General features: G+C 36.0%; 1 protein-coding gene across 2 annotated transcripts in view; it reads left to right on the forward strand.

The window, feature by feature from the left end:
- Window positions 1-22543, forward strand: part of LOC123576170 (phospholipid scramblase 1-like) — a 32355-nt gene continuing 9812 nt past the window's right edge. For both annotated transcript variants that reach the window (XM_045437122.1, XM_045437123.1), the window contains exons 1-4: window positions 1-101; window positions 13447-13606; window positions 17806-17848; window positions 21293-21513. In XM_045437122.1, the coding sequence (XP_045293078.1) occupies window positions 13514-13606; window positions 17806-17848; window positions 21293-21513 (357 nt within the window). In that variant the 5' untranslated portion in view covers window positions 1-101; window positions 13447-13513. The remainder of the gene's footprint in view (window positions 102-13446; window positions 13607-17805; window positions 17849-21292; window positions 21514-22543) is intronic.

A 22543-nucleotide genomic window follows, 5' to 3' on the forward strand; every position in this document is an offset into this window, starting at 1 on the left:
GTGACTGCTCGGGCATCCTATCTCTTCCTCACAACAATTTTGAGAGACTGTGGATGTGGGGGCCACACAGAGGATCAAGCCTCTTCTAATTCACCTCCCAGGTAGCCATTTCACATGGAGTTTCCAGTTCTCAGTCACCATAAATGACTTCTGCCCTCTTTTTATGTCTATGGTCCTCTTTGTGGCCTAATAGAGATGTTATAACATATTAGGAAACTGTAGTCTTTAGGAAAAGGGATCTATAAACTTGCTGAGGCTTTACTGCTGCTATTCTGATATAAGGGAAAATATGGCTGCCTTCTTGGAGAGGATGCCTGGGTTCCTGGGCTTAGGACAAATCTCTGAGGTCCCACTGAGGTGCTCAGTATCCAAAGAAGGAAGCAGACATTTATATTTCTATCTAGAGAACAGGAAAATAAACATCATAGCTCCTGAGTAACAAATCTTTTATTTCTGACTTCTAATTAGCCACATATATAAAATATAACTGATCTTCTATGAGCCACCTCTTTTCTGCCCTGATGCATTCTCTCCATTCATACTACCCACTCCATTCCTTGATCCATCTCAATGACTCCTGCTATTTGTCTTCTGGATACGTGGGTTCTCTTTCTAGCTCCTCTATTTATAAATCTTAATGACAACAAAACTTTTTAAGGCTCATATGTTTTTGTCTGTAAAACTGTGATGAGGGAGAATAATATTATTCAGTGACAAAACCAGAGTTTTCTACCACATTCCCCAAAGAAGACTGGTTTTGACAGTCCCCTATATATGAGAGTACCTTTGTGAAGTCCAGGGGTCCAGCAGAGATATTTCAGCATACCTCTGGAGAAAAAAAAAAAAAATCAGAGATTAAACACACTGGAGAGGGTAAGAACAATAGCTTCACTTTATCCACATCACCCTTCCCCCAAGGCAGCAGAGCTCATTGCCAAGAGACCTTTTTGGTTCATGATTTCTGCATGGAGGGAAGTTGAATATGTGGGCGAGTACCCAGTTTCCCCAGATGTGAAGAAGAGACCCACTTCTTTCTCACTCTACCCCGAATACTGAATGGAACGATGAGGACGCAGCTCAGAGAATGCATCTAGGGCTCTGGGAGGGCATCAAAGGACATGGATCCTACCAGCTCTGTCACAGACTCCATCTGTAGACCATCCATAAGCCGCTGGGGATGCCTCCCCTGCGGATCTGGCTTACAGGCACCCGTAACACTCCGTGTGCCTCACAAATACATATTCCCTCCCCATGGCCATCTCTCTGTTCATACGCCCAACAGATGGCTGGTTCTGCAGGCCCAGCTATGCAGAACGGGAAAAAAATTGCACAGACTTGAGCATTCAGCTCTGTCCTAGGGAAAGCAAACAGGAGGCTCTCAGCACCTGGCCTGGCTTTGCCCTAGTTGGGCTGACAGAATGTATTTCTTCCAAAAGCCAGGCAATAAAGACTACAGAGTTGATTGTTTCTTCAATGTAAAGACAGCAGTGCAAAAGTTCATGAAACGTAAAAATCGAGAAAACATGAGAGCACCAAAGGAACACAATAATTTTCCAATAACCAAACGCTCAAAAACGGAGATCTGTTTTTTGCCTAATGAAGATTCAACAGAGTTGCTTTAAGGAAGCTCAGTGAACCACAAGAAAACACACAAAGATGATTCAATGAAATTAGCAAAACAATTCATGAACAAATGAGAAGTTTCACAGAAAGATAGAAACATAAAAAAAGACCCAAACAGAAACGAGGGGCTGAAGAATCCATTCCAGTGAATGGAATGAAAGATGCAATACAAAACATCAATAGAGAACTTGATCAAGCAGAAGAAAGAATCTGTGGTGTCAAACAAGTCATTTGAAATGATCCAGTCAGAAGGGAACAAAGAAAAAAGAATGAAAAAAGATTATGTGAACTATATGAAACCATTAAAAGGTGCAATCCAAATATTGCTGGAGTCCCAGAAATATAAGAAAGGAAGAAGAAGACATACTCCTTATTTAAAGTAATAATGGCCAAGAACTTCTCAAATCTGAGGACAGATTTGGACATCCAGGTTCATAAAGCTCATAGGTTCCCCCCAAATTCCAATTCCAAATATTTTCTCCAAGACACACTACCATAAAAGCTGTCTATTTTTTGAAAGATAATTATAAAAATAGCAAGAGAAAAAAAATCTCATACATAAGGGAATCCCCCACCCCCACCATAAGTCTATCAACAGCTTTTCAGCAGAAATTTTGCAACCCAGGATAGAGAGTGATGATATATTCAAAATGCAGAAAGAAAAATATTGCCAAGCAGGAATACTTTACTTGAAAAAGGTGTCCTTCAGAAATGAAGGAGAAATAACTGAAAGGAGTTCTTCCAACCGAAATGAAAGAACACTAGCAACATGAAAAATTATGAAAATATAAAACATACTGGTAAAGGTAAGTATATAATCAAATTCACAATACTCTAATACTATAATATGATAGTGTGTTAATCACTTAACTCCAGTATAAAAGTTAAGACAAGAGGATTAAAAATAACCAATTTGTTAATGAATACACAATATAAAAAGAGGTATATTATGACGTCAAAAACATAAAATGTGAGGGAGAGGAATAAAAGGGTAGAATTTTTGTATGCAACTGAAGTTAAGTTGTTATCAGTTTTAAATGGACTGGTATAGCTATAAGATGTTTTATGTAAGCCTCATGGTAACAACAAACACCTACACAACATACACAAACGATAAAGAAAAGGGAATCAAAGCAAAGCACTATGGAACATCATCAGTTCACAAAGGATGACAGCAAGAGGAGAAGTATAAAATAGCCAGAAAACAATAAGATGGTATTAGAAATTCCTTATCCATCAATAGTATAAATGTAAACGTTTAAAGTGACCAATCAAAAAGCATCAAGTGGCTGAAAGGACAAAAACAAAACTCAGCTATATGCTGCCAATAAGAGACTCACTTAAAAAAATTTTTTTAATGTTTATTTATTTCTGAGACAGAGAGAGAGACAGAGCAGGAGTGGGGGAGGGGCAGAAACAGAGGGAGACACAGAATCCACAGCAGTCTCCAGGTTCTGAGCTGTCAGCACAAAGCCCGACATGGGGCTCTAACTCACAAACCGTGAGATCATGACCTGAACTGAAGTTGTCACTCAACCAACTGAGCCACCCAGGCACCCCAAGACTCACTTTAAAGACACGCTGAGACTCAGAGTGAAGGGATGGTAAAAGATATTCCATGCAAATGGAAACCAAGACAACAGAGATAGCAATATTTATATCAGACAAAATAGACTTATCCCGTAACAAGACACAGGTGGTAATTATATAATGAATGATAAAGAGTTCAATTCATGAAGAGGATAAAACAATTATATATGAACCCAACATCAGAACAGCTAAATATATCAAACAAATCAAACAAATCAGAAGGAACATATACAATAATAATAGGAGACTTCACTACTCCATTTTCACCATTGGCTAGGTCATCCAGTTATAAAATCAAAAAAGAAACACTGAACTTGAATTATAATCAAATGGATCTAAAAAATATACAGAACATTCCATCCAACAGCAGTAGAATACATGTTCTTTGCAAGTATACAGGGAACATTCTCCAAGATGGATCCTATGTCAGGCCACAAACAATTCTTGGCAAATTTAGAAAGATTGAAACTATACCAAATATCTTTTCTAATGACAATAGTATGAAAATAGAAATCAATAATAGGAGAAAACCTAGAAATTTTACAAATATGTGAATATTAAGCAAAATACTATGATTTAACCAAAGGGTCAAAAAAATCAAGAGGGTTCAAATGATATCTTAAAACAAATGAAATTGTAAACTGCAAAAGCAGTTCTAAGAAGAAGTTTATAGCAAGAAACAGCTGCATGAGGAAAAAAAGAAAAATCTCAAATAAACATCCCCACTCTACACATAAAGGAACTAAAAAAAAAAAAAAAAAAAAAAAAAAAGAACAAACTAAGCCTAAAGTTAGAAGGAAAAAAAAATAACAAAGATCAGAGAGAAATAAGTGAAATAGAGGCCAGAAAACCAATAGAAAATATCAGCAAAATTGAACTGGGGTTTTGAAAAGATAAGCAAAATTGACAAACTTTTAAGGAAAAAAAAAGTGAAAACAAATAGATCAGATCAGAAATGAAGGAGACATTGCAACTGATACCACAAAAATACAGAGAATCATAAGAGAGTACCATGAACAATGATATGCCATCAGTTAGATAACCTAAAATGGATAAATTCCTAGAAACATGCAACCTACCAAGACTGAATCATAAAGAAATAGAAACTTTGAATTAGCCAATTTCTAGAAAGGAGACTGAATCAGTAATCAAACACATTCCAACAATGAAAAGCTCAGAGTCAGATGGCTTCATTGGTAAATTCTGCCAAACATTTAAAAAGTTAGTGACAATTATTCTCAAACTTCCAAAAAATTGAAGAGCAAGGAGCACTCCCAAACTCATAAGGCCAGCATTATCCTGATACCAAAACCAGACCAGGGACACTACAGACAAAGAAAATTAGAAGTCAATATCCCTGCTGAATATAGGTGCAAAAATCCTCAACAAAATATTAGCAAACCAAATTAAACAACATATTAAAATAATCATCCTATGATCAAATGGAATTCATCCCAGAGATGAAAGGCTGTTCCAACATGTGCAAATCAATAAATGTGATATACCACCTTAGTAAAAATAAAAAAGAAAAATCATATGATCATTTCAACAGATACAGAAAAAGCATTTGACAAAATCTGACATACTTTTGTGATAAAAACTCTCAACTAGTTGGGTATGGATGGAATTTATCTCAACATCTTAAAAACCATATATGACAAGCCCACAGCTAATATCAGACTCAACAGTGACCAGTTGAAAGATTTTCCTCTAAGATCAGGAAGGAATAAGACAATAAAGCCCAGTTTCACCAGTACCATTCAACATAGTACTTGAAATAATAACTACAGCAGTTAGGCAAGAAAAAAATAAAAGGCATTTATGTTGGAAAGAAACAAGTAAAACTTTCTCTGTAGATGACATAATCTTATATACAGAAAACTTTACAGATTTCTATAAAAAACTGTTAGAACTAATCAACAAATTCAGTAAAGTTGCAGGACATAAAATCAACATACAGAAATCAGTTCTTTTTTTTTTTTTTATTTGTTTATTTTGAGAGAGCGAGAGAGAGCGTGCGCACATGAGCGGGGTAGGGGCAGAGAAAGAAGGAGACAGAGAATCCCAAGCAGACTCCACACTATCAGTGAAGACCCCTATGTGGGGCTAGAACTCATGAACCACAAGATCATGACCTGAGCCAAAACCAAGAGTCAGACGTTCAACTGACTGAGCCACCCAGGTACCCCAGAAATCAGTTCTGTTTCTATATACTAACAAAGAGCTATCTGAAAAAGAAATTAAGAAAGCAATCTCATTTACAATGGCATCAAGAACAATAAAATACTTGGGGATAAATTTAACTGAGGAGGTGAAAAACCTTTACACTGAAAACTATTAAACATCAATGAAAAGATTGAAGGAGACGAATAAATGGAAATATTCTTGGATCAGATGAACTAATATTGTTAAATGCCCATAATACCCAAAGTCATCTATCAAAATTCAAAAACAATTTTTCACAAAATTTTCAAAATTCTAAAATTCAAACTTAACCCCAAAAGACCCTCAATAGCCAAAGCAATGCTAAGAGAGAAGAACAAAAAAAATGGAAGCATCCTGATTTCAAACTGTATACAACACAATGCTAATCAAAACAGTATGGTAATAGCATAAAAACAGACACATAGATGAAAGAAAACAGAGAGCCCAGAAATAAACCCATATGAGCATTTGGTCAGTTAATTTTTCAATAATATACAGTGGAAAATGATAGTTTCTTCAATAAATGGTGCTTGGAAAAACTGGTAGCCACATGCAAAGGAATGAGATTGGATCATTGTCTTACACCATACACAAAATCAACTCAAAACGAATGAAAGACTTGAAAGTAAATCCTGAAACCATAAAATCCTAAAAGAAAGCAAGGGGTTAAGATTCTTGACACTGGTATTAGAAATGATTTTTTGGGGGCGCCTGGGTGGCGCAGTCGGTTAAGCGTCCGACTTCAGCCAGGTCACGATCTCGCGGTCCGCGAGTTCGAGCCCCGCGTCGGGCTCTGGGCTGATGGCTCAGAGCCTGGAGCCTGTTTCCGATTCTGTGTCTCCCTCTCTCTCTGCCCCTCCCCCGTTCATGCTCTGTCTCTCCCCATCTCAAAAATAAATAAAACATTAAAAAAAAAAATTTAAAAAAAAAGAAATGATTTTTTGGATTTGACACCAAAAGCAAAGGAAAAATCAACAAGTGGGAGTACATGAAACTAAAAAGCTCCTGTTTAGCACAGGCAACCAACAAAATGGAAAGGCAATCTATCCAACGGTAGAAAATAGAAAATATTTAAAAATCACACATCTGATAAAGGTTAACAAACAAAGTATATAACAAATTCATACAACTCAACAGCAGGAAAAAAAATCTCATTAAAAAAAGAGCAGGGGAATTTTTTCCAAAGAAGAAATACAAATGATCAAAAGGTACACATAAAGCTGCTCAACATTACTCATCAACCGGGAAATGCAAATCAAAACCAAAATGAGATACCACCTCACACCTGTTAGAATAGCTATTAACAGATAAAAGATAACAAATGCTAGAGAGGATATGGATAAAATAAAAATACTTCATTGCTAAAAAATGCTAGTTATCTGAGCTTTCTAGTGAGTCCTGATCTTTTTGCTGGTGGAGGGTCTTGCCTCAATATTAACGGCTGCTGACTAATCAGGGTGGTGCTTGCTGAAGGTTGGGACGGCTGGCTGTGACAATTTCTAAAATAAGGCAAAAATAAAGTTTGCTTCATCAATTGACTCTTCCTTTCATGAAGGCAGAACTTCTCTGCAGTATGTGATGTTTTTTGACAGGCTTTTACCCACAGTAGAATTATTTTTTTTTTTTTTTTCAAAATTAGAGTCAACCTATTCAACCCTCTGCTGCTGTATCCAGTTTATGTAATCTTTTAAATTCTTCGTATTTGTTTCAACAATATTTACACCATCTTCACCAAGAGTAGATCCCATTTCAAGGGATCTTCAAGAAACCACTTTTTAAAAAAAAAATATATGAAATTTATTGTCAAAATGGTTTCCATACAACACCCAGTGCTCATCCCAAAACATGCCCTCTTCAATACCCATCACCCACCCTCCCCTCCTTCCCACCCCCCATCAGCCCTTAGTTTGTTCTCAGTTTTTAAGAGTCTCTTATCCTTTGGCTCTCTCCCACTCTAACCTCTCTTTTTTTTTTTTTTTTCCTTCCCCTCCTCCATGGGTTCCTGTTAAGGTTCTCAGGAGCCACATAAGAGTGAAAACATATGGTACCTGTCTTTCTCTGTATGGCTTATTTCACTTAGCATCACACTCTCCAGTTCCATCCACGTTGCTATAAAAGGCCATATGTCCTTCTTTCTCATTGCCACGTAGTACTCCATTGTGTATATAAACCACAATTTCTTTATCCATTCAACAGTTGATGGACATTTAGGCTCTTTCCATAATTTGGCTATTGAAAGTGCTGCTATAAATATTGGGGTACAAGTGCCCCTATGCATCAGTACTCCTGTATCCCTTGGGTAAATTCCTAGCAATGCTACTGCTGGGTCATAGAACAAGCAATCCTAAAATTCATATGGAACCACAAAAGGCCCCGAATAGCCAAAGGAATTTTGAGGAAGAAGACCAAAGCAGGAGGCATCACAATCCCAGACTTTAGCCTCTACTACAAAGCTGTAATCATCAAGACAGCATGGTATTGGCACAAAAACAGACACATAGACCAGTGGAATAGAATAGAAACCCCAGAACTAGACCCACAAAAGTATGGCCAACTCATCTTTGACAAAGCAGGAAAGAATATCCAATGGAAAAAGGACAGTCTCTTTAACAAATGGTGCTGGGAGAACTGGACAGCAACATGCAGAAGGTTGAAACTAGACCACTTTCTCACACCATTCACAAAAATAAACTCAACATGGATAAAGGACCTGAATGTGAGACAGGAAACCATCAAAACCCTAGAGGAGAAAACAGGAAAAGACCTCTCTGACCTAAGCCATAGCAATTTCTTACTTGACATATCCCCAAAGGCAAGGGAATTAAAAGCAAAAATGAACTATTGGGACCTCATGAAGACACTTTTTTTTTAACGTTTATTCACTTTTGAGAGAGGAGAGAGACACAGCACAAGCAGGAGATAGGCAGAGAGAGAGGGGGACACAGAATCCGAAGCAGGCTCCAGGCTCTGAGCTGTCAGCACAGAGCCAGACGCAGGACTCAAACTCAAAAACAGCGAGACCATGACCTGAGCCAAAGTCAGAGGCCCAACTGACTGAGCCACCCAGGTGCCCCTCAAGAAACCACTTTCTCTGTTCATCCATAAAAAACAATTCTTAATCTGTTCAGGTTTTTCATGGGATTGCAGCAATTCATATCTTCAGGTTTCACTTCTAATTCTAGTTCTCTTGTTATTTTCACATCTGCACTAATTTTCTTCACTGAAGTCTTGAACCCCTCACAGTCATCCATGAGGGTTGGAATCAACTTCTTCCAAAATCTTGTTCATACTGATATTTTGACTTCTTCCCATAAATCACAAATGTTCTTAATGGCATCTAGAATAGTGAATCCTTCCCAGAAGGTTTTGTTTACTTTGCCCAGGCCATCAGAAGTATCACTGTCTGTGATAGCTATAGCTTTACAAAATGCATTTCTTAAATATTAAGACTTTAAAGTCAAAATTACTCCTTGTTCCATGGGCTGCAGAATGAATGTTGTGGTAGCAGGCATGAAAATGACATTAATCTCATTTTACATCTTCATCAGAGATCTTGGGTTACCGGTGCACTGTCAATGAGCAGTAATATTTTGAAAGGAATTTTTATTTCTGAGTTGTAGATCTCAGAGTGGGCATAAAAGATTCAGCAAAATATGTTGTAAGCAGATGTGCTGTCTTCCAGGCTTGATTCTTCCGTTTACAGAGCACAGGCAGAGTAGATTTAACATCATTCTTAAGGGCCCTAGGATTTTCAGAATCATCTATGAGCACTGGCTTCAACTTAAGGTCACCAGCTGCATTAGCCCCTAATGAGAGAGTCATCCTGTCTTTTAAAGCTTTGAAGCCAGGTATTGAGTTTTCCTCTCTAGCTAACAAAGTCCTAGGTGCATCTTCTTCCAATAGAAGGCTGCTTCATCTACACTGAAAATCTGTTGTTTGGTGTAGTCATGTTCATTAATGATCTCAGCTAGACCTTCTGGATAACTTGCTGCAGCTTCGACATCAGCACTTACTTTATCTTGCACTTTCAAGTTATGAAGACAGCATCTTTCCTTAGACCTTATAAACCAATCTTTGTAGCTTCAAACTTGTCTTCTGCATCTTCTTCACTTCTCTCAGCCATCGTAGAATTGAAGGGAGTTAGGACCTTGCTCTGGATTAGGCTTTGGCTTAAGGGAATATTGTGGCTCGTTTGATCTTCAATCCAGACCACTCAAATTTTCTCCACTTCAGCAATAAGGCTGTTCTACTTTCTTATTCTTATGTTCACTGGAGTAGGACTTTTATTCCCTTCAAGAACCTTTCCTCTGCATTCACAACTTAGCAGTTTGGTGTAAGAGGCCTAGCTTTTGGCCTACCTCAGCTTTCAACATTGCTTCTGCACTAAGTTTAATCATTTATAGCTCTTAATTTAAAGTGAGAGATTGTGACACTTCCTTTCACCTGAACACTTAGAGGTCATTGTGGGGTTATTAGTTGTCCTAATTTCAATATTGTTATGCCTCACAGAATAGGGAGACCAATGGAGAGGAAAGAAAAGCAGGGGGTTGGCCTGTTGGTGGAGTAGTCAGAACACAAAAAAACATTACTCAATTAATGTTTGTTTCACCCCAAAACAATTACAATAGTAACATCAAAGATCACCAATCGTAGATCACCATAATAAAGATAATAATAATTAAAAAGTTTAAAATATTGTGAGAATTACCAAAATGCGACAGAGACATGAGGTGAGCAAATGCAGTTGGAAAAATGGTGTTGATAGACTTGCTGGATGCGGTGTTGCCACAAACAATTTGTAAAAAATGAAATATGTGCAAAGCATAGGGAAGTGAAATGCAATAAAACAAGGTGTGTCTGTGTTCAATGTTGTCTTAAAAGCTCTTGTCAGATCAATGAAGCAAGAAAATGGGATAAAACCAACTAAATTAGAAAGAAAAATAGAACTTTTTCTATTTGGAGATGGCATAATCTTCTATAGCAACCCTAAGGGCTCCACTAAAACATTATTAGAATTAAAAAATGAGTTCCATAAACTTGCAGTATTTACAATAAATTAAATCAATTATATTTCTATAAACTTGCAGTGAATTGTTCCAAAAAAACAATTATATTTACAATAACATCAAAAAAATGAAATATTTAGGAATAAACTTTAAAAGATGCACAAAATTCTGAAACAGAAAATATTAATTGAAAGAAATTAAAGAACATCTAAAGGAATGAAATTTTGTAGATCCTTGTGATTAGAAGTCTTGATATTATTAAGATAGCAATGTTCCCTAATGTGACCTACATAATCAATTAATCTCTGTCAGAATCACAGGTAGTTTTTTTTTGTAGAAACTGATGAAGTGACCCTAAAATTTATGTGGAAACTCAAGGCATCCAAAGTATACAAAACAATCTTGGAACAAAATAAAGTTGGAGAACTCACTCTTCTCCCTTTCTAAACCTCTACACACTAAAGACACCAGTACTTAGGAAAGATAGACATATATGAATGGAACAGAATGAGAATCCAGAAATACACCCTTACATTTATGGCCAATTGATTTTCAACAAGGGTGCCAAAACAATTCAATGAAAACAAAACAAAACAAAACAATCTCTTCAGCAAATGATGCTGTACATCCACATGCACAAGAGTAAAGTTGGACCCCTACCTCACAGAATATACAAAAATTAACTTGGAAGGGATCAAAGATCCAAATGTAAGACCTAAAACGTTAATACTATGGATAAAATCAGAGGTATAAATCATTGTGACCTAGGATTAAGAAATGGTTTCTTAGATATGACACCTACAGCATAAACAAAAATAACAAAAATAGATAAATTGGAGAACATAAAAAGTTTTAAACTTTTGTACTTCAATGGACATCAAGAAAGTGGAAAGACAACTTATACAATGAGGTAAAAATATGTGCGTATATTATAATGGGACTTAATCCAAAATGTGTATGTGGGATCCAAGGAATTTAACAAAAATCCCCAACCCCTGGACAAGCAGAGCAAGACTAACTCCATTTTGTGCTACACCCACCATCTCATGTATAACCCCCACATGACCTGCTTATTGCTTAAGACACTCCCCCACTCTAGTCAAGCCGCTGAGCACGCCCTTACTGGAAACCGGCTCATATAGGAATGCGGAACCCCTGACCACCAAAGAATGCAAACCCCGCCTTTTGCCCGCCAAACTTGCGCGCCAATTCTGACCAGAGTGATAGGCTAGTTCAAACAGTTACTATAGGGTAAATTGTAATGCAATTGGCCACCTGCGTGTGGACTGACATGACTATGCAACTTTCTGGGTGTGTTACAATCTCATTGGCCACTGGCCCCTATAAAACTGCTACGCCTCTTAACCTAGGGGTCCAAGTCCCTGTTCCGCTGTTTCGGGTATACTTGGGCCCAAGCTCGAGCTTGCAAATAAACCCTCGTGCGTTTGCATCGGTATCTGCTCCTTGGTGGTCTCTCGGATTCGAAATTGGGGGCATTACATGTAAAATCATTCATAATTCAGCAATAAAAAGACAAATAATATAGGTAAAAATGGGCAAAGGATTTGATGACAGTGTTCTTCAAAAAACATATATAAGTGTCCAAAACACATGAAAAGTTGTTCACTAAAATTAGTCATTAGGGACATGTAAAAAACACAATGAGATATGTCTTCAAACCCACTAGGGTACCTGTAATTAAAAAGACAAACAAATAACAAGTGTTTGCAAGAATACTGAGAAATTAGAACTCTCATACATTGCCAGTGTTCATGTAAAATGTGCTAGCCACTTTGTAAAACATTTTGCTGTTCTTCAAAATTTTAATCATAAAAATGTAAATAAACAGCTAAACTAAAAAAAATCTCAATTTGCTTTTTTTCTCTCTTTTGCTACCATCTTTTCTTCCTTTCTCTTTATCTTAGCTCTAACTTCATAATCTGATTATTTGGAATGCAATCTATTTAAAACTCACTCTTATATTCTGTAGTAAATGTTTTTCCAAAACACATCTTTCTCTTACCATGATTGATGTTCATCTCTTGCATTTATGTTGTCATTGCTTATTTATTTCTTTTTCTTTTTTTATCTCTTACTTATTTCTTATTTTATTTTAATGTACCTGAGAGTAAACTTTAATATTTGCCTCAAAACAATGTAATGAATTCTGTAATACCTTAAATGTGTTTATAAGCACTTAGAATCATCCTCCTAAATTTTGAGCTAGAAGCACGGGTTTGTGCATTTATTTCGTAAGTTTAATTCTGATACAACCTGAGGAAAATACAGAGAATAATGAGAATTTATTCAGGGCCAGAAAGAAAAATTTGACTCCATATATATTTATTCTAAGTTTGTCAGAATCACAGAACTAGAGATAGATGGTTCTCCAAACCTCAATTTAAAAATTTTTGTCTGATCTTTATGCAGAACAAACTGTTATGTCCACCATAACACGTCTTTCAACATTGAAGAGAAAGAAGGCATCTAATCATTGTCAATTGATTCTGAACCTAAAGAATTAAGTGTATTTAAAAAGATCAAGGGCCGGGGCGCCTGGGTGGTGCAGTCGGTTAAGCGTCCGACTTCAGCCAGGTCACGATCTCGCGGTCCGTGAGTTCGAGCCCCGCGTCGGGCTCTGGGCTGATGGCTCAGAGCCTGGAGCCTGTTTCCGATTCTGTGTCTCCCTCTCTCTCTGCCCCTCCCCCGTTCATGCTGTGTCTCTCTCTGTCCCAAAAATAAATAAACGTTGAAAAAAAAAAATTAAAAAAAAAAAAAAAGATCAAGGGCCACATAGGAATGTAACAATTACACAGTTTATGATACTGGTATCAACTGGGATTTCTTGTATGCCTGAGATTCCTTTTTGGTTTTAGTTGAGAATAAAATTCTAAATATTTCAGTTGAAACCAATTAAAAAAAATCAGTATGGGTGATGTTTACACCATTAAATAAAGAAAAATGAACCTGAAATTGAAGTTGGTTCTTGTCTCAAACCAGGTTAATGTTTCTTTCATTTTGGATTTTAGAGATAAAAAGAGAAATCTCTTCCATCTGTCACATGCGTGAGTATTTATATAATCTTGACTATGGCTTTTCGTAATCGTCAGTCCATGATACAATGGATGCAAACACCAGGGATAATACCCAATTGTCCACCCGGATTGGAATATCTGACTCAGGTATGGTAATGTGCTTCTGGTTGGAATGGCAAGAATATGAATTTGATAGTTTCAAAATACAATGTGTGTTATAGGAAAGCATTTTGACTGCGGATTGAAGTATTTTACCGGTAGCATTTAGATTTTTACATTTAATTTAAAATTTTGATTGAAGTAGTAAATTTACATTGTAGACATTATAACATTGCCATTTACAAATGTATTTCCTGAAAAGTCCATTTAAAAATGAATACTTGCTTTTTAAAGTAGGAAATTGGATTTTGAGAATGTGAGTAAAAACTGGCTTCAGGAATCTTCAGTTTGTCTATCTACTTAGGTATGGGAAGCCCGATATGCAATCGTGAAATGTGCACTATTACTAAGAAGATTGTCTCCAGTTCTCTACCAGATTTAATGACACTGAATTACTATCTTGTTTATTCAATCAATTCTGATTTAATTTCCTGTAATGTTGTCTCTGAATAATTAAGTTTGGCATTTCACATGACTAATCACTGGCCTCATCTTAGTTTTTCATACTTTAAAAGCTAAAGAGTATGTATGTTCCTTCTTAAAAAGGTTATTTACATTTTCAGTGCTTAATTATAAACTTGTCGCAAACAATGATATCAATCTAAGAAGATTCAATTTTGAATGTAAGTAAAGGGTAAAAACTACGTTAAATTTTTTATTCTAAATTACAGTATAGATATTTCTCTGAATTAAAAAAATATTTTTAATAAGTCTTTAAAAATTTTTGTGAACCTACTTTACAGACTGATAGTTTTTCATTTCCCTTTTCTTTTTTTTTATGTTTTTATTTTAATTCCAGTCAGTTAACATACAGTGTTGTATTACTGTACAATACAGTGATTCGACACTTCCATAAAACACCTGGTGCTCATCACAGGTACACTCCTTAGTACCCAACACCTATTTAACCCACCCCTCTTCATTTCCTTTTCCTGTGGTAAAAAAAAAAAAAAAAAAAAAGTTAAAACTTCACATTTAAATTAATTGACAAATGTTTCTCCTTAAGAAAGCCTTAACTATGGCAAATCTTCTTAATATTTCTATCCTAATAAATTGAAATTTTATTTCAATAGCCACCCAGGAGCCCCTATAATGCCACTTCTTAGGAATTAGGGGGTATGTCTCCATGTATTTCATACTTATTAAGCTCATTTAGTGGGGGTATATTTCATAAGCAATGCTCCCTTACATGCAAAGGAGCAGATCTTATCAATCTCCCAATTTCTCTCTGAAATTCCTTAGCTACCAGATCTTCTGGTTTAAAGATGGTTTAAAAACCTAGTCAGTGTTGTGTATGTGGGGACACAGCAACAACTCATAAAGTGATACATGTAGGATCTGAGTACTGCCTAAGTTGTTTTTTTTTTTTTAATTTTTTAAATATAAATCATGGTAATAAGTGAAGAACAGTTGAAACCTAAAGATGCTATTCACTGTATAAGACCAAATCGTCTCATGGTATGACCCATTGTTTTTTGTTTCTGTTTTAATTTTTTTTATTAGAGAGAGAGACAGACAGAGAGAGAGAGAGAGAGAGAGAGAGATCTAGCATGGGGGAGGGGCAGAAAGAGAGGGAAAGAGAGAATCCCAAGCAGGCTCCACACTCTTGGTTCGTGAGCTCCTGACCTCAACTGAAATCAAGAGTCATGCTTAACGTCATGCTTAACGTCATGCTTAACTGACTGAGCCACTCAGGTGCCCCCGTGTGACCGGTCTTATAACACACCAGAGGGTCCTGCCTCCTTTTTAAAAAAAATTTTTTTAACGTTTATTTATTTTTGAGACAGAGAGAGACAGAGCATGAACGGGGGAAGGTCAGTGAGAGGGAGACACAGAATCCGAAACAGGCCCCAGGCTCTGTTTCAGCACAGAGCCTGAGGTGGGGCTCGAACTCATGGACCACGAAATCATGACCTGAGCCGAAGTCAGCCGCTTAACCGACTGAGCCACCCAGGCGCCCCTCCTGCCTCCTTTGAAATAACATTCACACTGCACAGATGATTGCATTTAGACTCTTTCCTGGTTCACATTTTCTTTTCTGCTTTTTGTTTTCACATCTCCACAGCCACACTGCCTCCCATGTTTTCAGATTTCTCATGCTCCAGAATTCAGATCATTTTGTTAGTTTGCATCTGTCTACACATTTCTGCAGACAGCCCTGCAAGCCCTTTATTGATTCAGAATGTTTTCAAAGAAATGCAGTTAAGCTCTGGTAGTGAGGTATCCCTTGCACACTCCCAGGCTCCTTCCAATGTTCCAGATGAGAAGCGGGAAACACACAACAGTAAAAACTAGAAAGGAATCTAAATCTTTGAGGCTAAGAGCCGCCACTTAGAAGATGACCTTGATGGGGCGCCTGGGTGGCGCAGTCGGTTAAGCGTCCGACTTCAGCCAGGTCACGATCTCGCGGTCCGGGAGTTCGAGCCCCGCGTCGGGCTCTGGGCTGATGGCTCAGAGCCTGGAGCCTGTTTCCGATTCTGTGTCTCCCTCTCTCTCTGCCCCTCCCCCGTTCATGCTCTGTCTCTCTCTGTCCCAAAAATAAATAAAAACGTTGAAAAAAAAATTTAAAATAAAAAAGAAGATGACCTTGACTCTATCATCATTGTATTCATTACACAAAACATTTAAACTCCTCATGTGCATGTAACACCTGCTTCTGCTTCCATTGTTTCAAGCTCATTTATCTTTTTGTCTTTGTGGTAGTTGTGTTTGATACTCCAAACTAAAAAGGTGCTTTTATCAACAAGATTTCTCAAAACATTTACAGAACTAGCTTTGAGGAAATCTAGATTTTTCCCGGCATCAGCATTTGGATTAGTAATTGTATTTTCTCACTGTGATGTTGGTCTGTGTAAATAACCAACTAGTGACTCTTGGGTTCATTATTTTTTTTAGTATAACTGACACACAATATTATATTAATTTCATATGTGTAACTTAGTGATTTGACAGGTTTGTACTTTGTGCTATGTTTACAAGTATAGCTAACACCTGTCCCATTACACCCAACACTAATACAATATCATTGTATTCCTTACACTGTGCTTTTTATTCCCATGACTTATTCATTCCATAACTGGAAACCTGTATCTCCCACTCCCTTTCACCTTTTTTGCCCAACTCCCTACAACCCACTCCCCTCGAGCAACCATTAGTTTTTTCTCTATGTTTATAGGTCTGATTTCTGCTTTCATTTGTTTTTTGTTTTGTTTTGTTTTTTAGATTCCACTTATGAGTGGAATCATATGTATTTGTCTTTCTCAGTCTGACTTATTTCACTTAGCATAAATCTTCTAGGTCCATCCATGTTGTCTCAAATAGCACCATTTCGTCCTTTTTGATGGCTGTGTAATATTCCATTGTGTATATATACATCTATTGATGGACATTTAGGTTGCTTCCATATCTTGGCTATTGTAAATAATGCTGCAATAAGGATAAGTGTACATATATATTGTTTTATTTTTAGTCTCTGTGTGACCCACCAGTGGCAGAGAGTTCCAGTCCCTCTTTTTTTTTTGCTTTTGTCTATTTGTAGAATTGCCAGATAAAATACAAGACACTGAGTTACATTTGAATTTCAGATAAACAAATATTTTTTAGGTTAATGTTTCATGCATTATTTGGCATATAGTTATGGTAATAATTATTCATTATTTAGCTGAAATTCAAGTTTAACTGAGCATTCTGGTGTTTTTGCTTTGTTTTATTTTGTTTTACTAAATCTAGCACAGAATTTCACTTATAGCATGTAAAGTCTTCTAGTCTTCACTATCTTTCACATGGAACAGAAGACCTTTTTTCCCACATCTTCTACTTCCCTAAAGAGAGCATTGAGGAACGTTACCTGCTTGCATGATGGGTTTGGGTTTCTATTTAAGACATCTTTATAATTATATTTAACTCGAATTGTGCTTTGGATAAATGTCTGACTGTACTTGTAATTGTTTAATACTTAACAAAAACATTTTTAGAGTATACTGTATATGGATGGCCAGAAAAAAAAAAAAAACTACCTCACATTTAGACTAGTATATAACATTTGACAGAAAATAGAGAGATGTCAATAATAGGTCAATTACTTTAAATGTCCTAAATATAGGTATTAACGTATATGTTTATTGGTAGGTACTTTAAGTTTAATTTAATTACTTCATACTACCTATCTTTATTTTCTACTCTATTAGATAAATCAGTTACTAGTGTGTCAACGTGTCGATCTTCTGGAAGGTATGTACCAAACACACAGATATATTCACTCTTGAATGTATAACTTGTGCTGTAGCTCAGCCACTCCCTGTACATTAAAATGCTTCATGTGACTGGGCAAAAAGAAACCTTGAAGTATGGTGAGAATACACAGAAGTCCATAGTCAATGATAGATAAATACAATAGTAGTCTTCTCATGGAAAAGGACAAAGGTATTGGCTCCAGATCACTCCTAAAAATTCTAGTCTGCACTTTTAGTCCTGCTAAACAGTAGGTCTATTTCCTAAAAGAGTCTTCCCATCCTAAATTCCTCAAATACAGGTATTTCAGAGAAACAGTGATTGCAGATCCTTCAGGAATTCTGCTAGGAGAAGCAGAATCCAGGTAAGTTTCTGGGCAGTTCAATTCCACTCCCAAGCCAGAGAAATTGTTCTTTAGAATGCAACTGTTTACCTCTATCTCCTCAACTTAGTACAAGTATTTGTTTCATGTATATGAGGCTATGATACATGTAAATAAAATTAAATCAGTGTTTAGTTAAAAAAAATTATCACCATTGTGACTCTTTGTATACATGTTTTAGAGAATCTAAGACTAAAATAGACATTTATGGTTTGGTTTTATTCACAAAAACTTTTCAATTTTGGCATTCAAAAATGAATGTTTTCTTTGTTTGTTTTTTTTTCCTGCTGTCCTGCACTAAATGACTCATTTTATGAATGACCATTTATTCCAGAATCCCCACTGAACACCTATAAGGAACAAGACACAATGGTAGCCATTTGAGAAAATCAAAGAGTCAGACCTGGGCTTTCCCTGAAATGTGGATGAATATACTTAAATAAAATACATAGTATGGAGCCATAAAATTAATGAGAGAAGGAAAAACCGACTGTGAGAATTTATAGGACAGAAAAAGCCACAGTTATAATTTATAGTACTTATAATACTTAACAATTTAAGTAGTCACAGAAATAGCAAAAATATTGAGAAAAATTTAACCATCTATGTTATAGGGAACTAATTTCCCAAACTACTTATTCTCGAAGTATGGTTGCTAGACCACCAGCATCAACATCATCTGGGAACATGTTGGAAATCCAGTTCCCAAGCCTCATCACAGACCTACTAAATCACAAAATCTAGAGGTGGGGTTCCACTACCTGTGTTTTAGCAAGCCCTCCAGATGGTTCTGATGCAGCCTAAAAATTGCTCTAAATGATACATTCATATAATTTAACATTGTGCATTTATTTAAAAGAATGAGACAGCTCTACAGAATTGTCAGGAATAGCTCCAAGATATATTGCTAAGTATCAAAAATAATTACAAAGTAGTGCATACAATAATGTGTGTGTGTGTGCATTTAAAATTTTTTTTAATTTTAAAATTTAAAAATTTTTAAAATTCGTGCCATGCCTATGTAATTCCTACTCATAAGAAGAAATTAAATTTAAAAGGCAGTCAAAATACTTTTTCATCAATACTGAATCAGGATTTATCTTTGAATATTAAATAAAAATGAATATCTTTTAAATGTTTTTGTAATATGAAAACAATTATGTTCATAGGCCACCAAAATCATTAAAAAATGAGGAAATTTTGTAAATACCTGTTTCCAAGGTTAACAATAAAATGAAATGCTAAATGTAAATTAGTGTAACATATACTTATTAAACATACTCATTCAAGAACATCTGAAATTTTAATAAAAGGTAGGAAAAAATATCATCCTTGTACAACTACTGATATATTTCCTTTGAAGGCTTTTAAAAAATATTCCTTTGATGAATTTTTTAAATCACTTTTAATCATTGTCCATGCAATTTTTTTAGAGTTATTCACTTAACGGGGTTTTTTTTTTTTGGTTTTATTTATCTTAAAACCCAACATTTTTTTTTTTTTAGATTTCAAGGTTTTATTTAAATTCTACTTAGTTAACATACATGGTAAATTAGTTTCAGACGTAGAATTTAGTGATTCATCACTTACATGTAACAGCCAGTGCTCATCACAACTAGTGCCCTGCATAGTAACTCATCACCCATTTAGCCCATCCCCCCACCCACTTGCCTCCATCAACCTTCAATTTGTTCTCTATAGTTAAGAGTTTCTTATGGTTTGCTTCCCTCTTTCTTTTTGTTGCCCTTTCCCTTAGGTTCATCTGCTTTGTTTCTTAAATTGTAACACGAGTGAAATCATATGGTATTTGTCTTTATCTGAGTCACTTATTTCACTTAGCATAAGAAACTCTAGCTCCATCCGTGTCATTGAAAATGGCAAGATTTCATTCTTTTTGATGGCTGAGTGATATTCCATTGTATATACATACCACATCTTGTTTATTCATTCATCAGTTGATAGACATTTAGGCTTTTCCCATAGTTTGGCTATTGTTGTTAATGCTGCCATAAGCATTGGGGTGCATGTGCCCCTTCAAATCAGTATTTCGTATCCTTTAGGTAAATGCCCAGGAGTGCAATTGCTGGGTCATAGGTCGTTCTATTTTCAACTTTTTCAGGACCCTCCATACTTAAAACCCAACATTTTTAAAAGCAACACAATAATCCTCAAAGGGGATACTATTATTGCCTCTTGTTGGGTATTTACTTTGTTTCTTTGTTTCCATTTTACTTTTTTTTTTTTTTTAATTTTTTTTTTTTTTTCAACGTTTATTTATTTTTGGGACAGAGAGAGACAGAGCATGAACGGGGGAGGGGCAGAGAGAGAGGGAGACACAGAATCAGAAACAGGCTCCAGGCTCTGAGCCATCAGCCCAGAGCCTGACGCGGGGCTCGAACTCCCGGACTGCGAGATCGTGACCTGGCTGAAGTCGGACGCTTAACCGACTGTGCCACCCAGGCGCCCCTCCATTTTACTTTTCTAAGTTGGGCAGAAGTGAACATTTGGTATAGAAATCACTTAAACAAATTTAGGACTGTTTTTTCTGTATGATCACAGAAGTAAAATTATTAGGACAAAAGATAACATTTCCATTTGCTTGCAAAAGAGATGAATTTAATTATTATCTTATGTGGATAATATATAAAAGTGCTTACTGTCTCCAGTTTAGCATCAGTAAAATATTTTTTCTTGGGTTCTACTATCCAGATTAAAGACTGAATGTCTTTTTCATATCCTCAGGAAGAAAAAAATGAAGAGGAATAACATTTAACATAATTCAAAACATAATAGTAACATGACAGTAAATAGAGTTAATTTCTCAGAAATTAAAAAATGATTAAAAAAAAAAAGCTATTATGGAATTTTAGCAGTGAAAGGGACCAGAGAGTAGCTATATCTGTTTTAGTTTTTGTAAGGCAAAAATAAGACACCGATGAAGATAAGTGACTTAGAGTCAAGTAATTTATTACCAAACCTAAGTTTCATATTTGAAGGTAATTTAATAGGCAATTTACATGTCTCCCATCACTAATAAAACACTACATTGTTTCATTCTTTAGTTCTCGGTTGTTTTGCAACTAGTAAAAAATATGAAGTTATGAACAATCAAGGACACAGAATTTATTATGCAGAAGAAAGAAGTAATTGTTTCCTCCGATATCTCTGTGGACCTTCAAGACCTTTTACCATGACAATTTATGATGATGTAGGCCGTGATGTCATTACTATGCATAGAACTCTAAGAAGTAGCTGTTGCTGGAGAAACTGCTACGTACAAAAGGTCAGTAAATATTGTTTCTACATGATTGAGAATGTATCTGAATTCTTTCAAAAAAGCCTCAACACTGAGCAGTATGTTGCAACATTGGGTTTGGCTACACAAAATTTTCCAGAATGAAATATGTTAGAGAATTATGTATTTGTACCACATACCTGTAGAGTGAGAATAATACACAATACTGTAAATATTTTTCAGGCAATGAAGATCACAAGATCTTTACGTTTATCAAAGTTTTCTATTCTAAAATAGTGTGGTTTTTATTTGAATTTTTCTGCATGTACTTCTCAGCCTTTGAATGGAGTGTCAATGAATTAGGGGCTGTGAAGTCTCATCCCATTTTCAGCTGTGTTTCTCAGACTGGTCCCTTGAGCTTTCACTGAGTGGGATCCCTTTCTTTCCTTTCTTGTTAGTGATATCTGGATTCCTAGGATCTCAGGAATAGCTTGTTGTTGTCACTTGTCTCACTACATCCACTTGTATTTTGAGATGTGGAGCTATAATTTTTGCATCTACTTTTGATAAAGAATTTGATAGTGGTTTTGTTTGTTTAGCTATCATACTTGTCCTGTCCTTTTCTCTGAGAGTTTTGAGAAGATTCACAAGCTACATCACCACTGCCACCTTCTTGACTTAGCAGTCTGAGGAATACTTATACATGGTGAGAGAGAGAGAGAGAGAGAGAGGGAAAGGAAGGAAGGAAGGAAGGAAGGAAGGAAGGAAGGAAGGGAGGGAGGAAGGAAGGGAGGGAGGAAGAAGGAAGGAAGGAAGGAAGAAAAAAAAGAGAGAGAGAGAAAGAGAAAAAATTATATTCCAGAGAAACAATGCCTCTCAAACTCTCGTTTTTTGTTTTTTTTTTTCAAAATCTCGTTTCTTAGGCCACCTGTATTCTTCTTCAGAAAGAACTAGTATTACAAGTTTAACTATTCTACCAGCATTATTCTATGAATATTTGTGTAATATGCACATATGTATGCCATGCATGTGTCTTTTTAACAAAATTGGCAATTTAACAAAATTGGCAAAATTCTTC

The sequence above is a fragment of the Leopardus geoffroyi genome, chromosome C2, assembly GCF_018350155.1.
Source record: "Leopardus geoffroyi isolate Oge1 chromosome C2, O.geoffroyi_Oge1_pat1.0, whole genome shotgun sequence".
In the NCBI taxonomy this organism is placed as follows: domain Eukaryota; kingdom Metazoa; phylum Chordata; class Mammalia; order Carnivora; family Felidae; genus Leopardus; species Leopardus geoffroyi.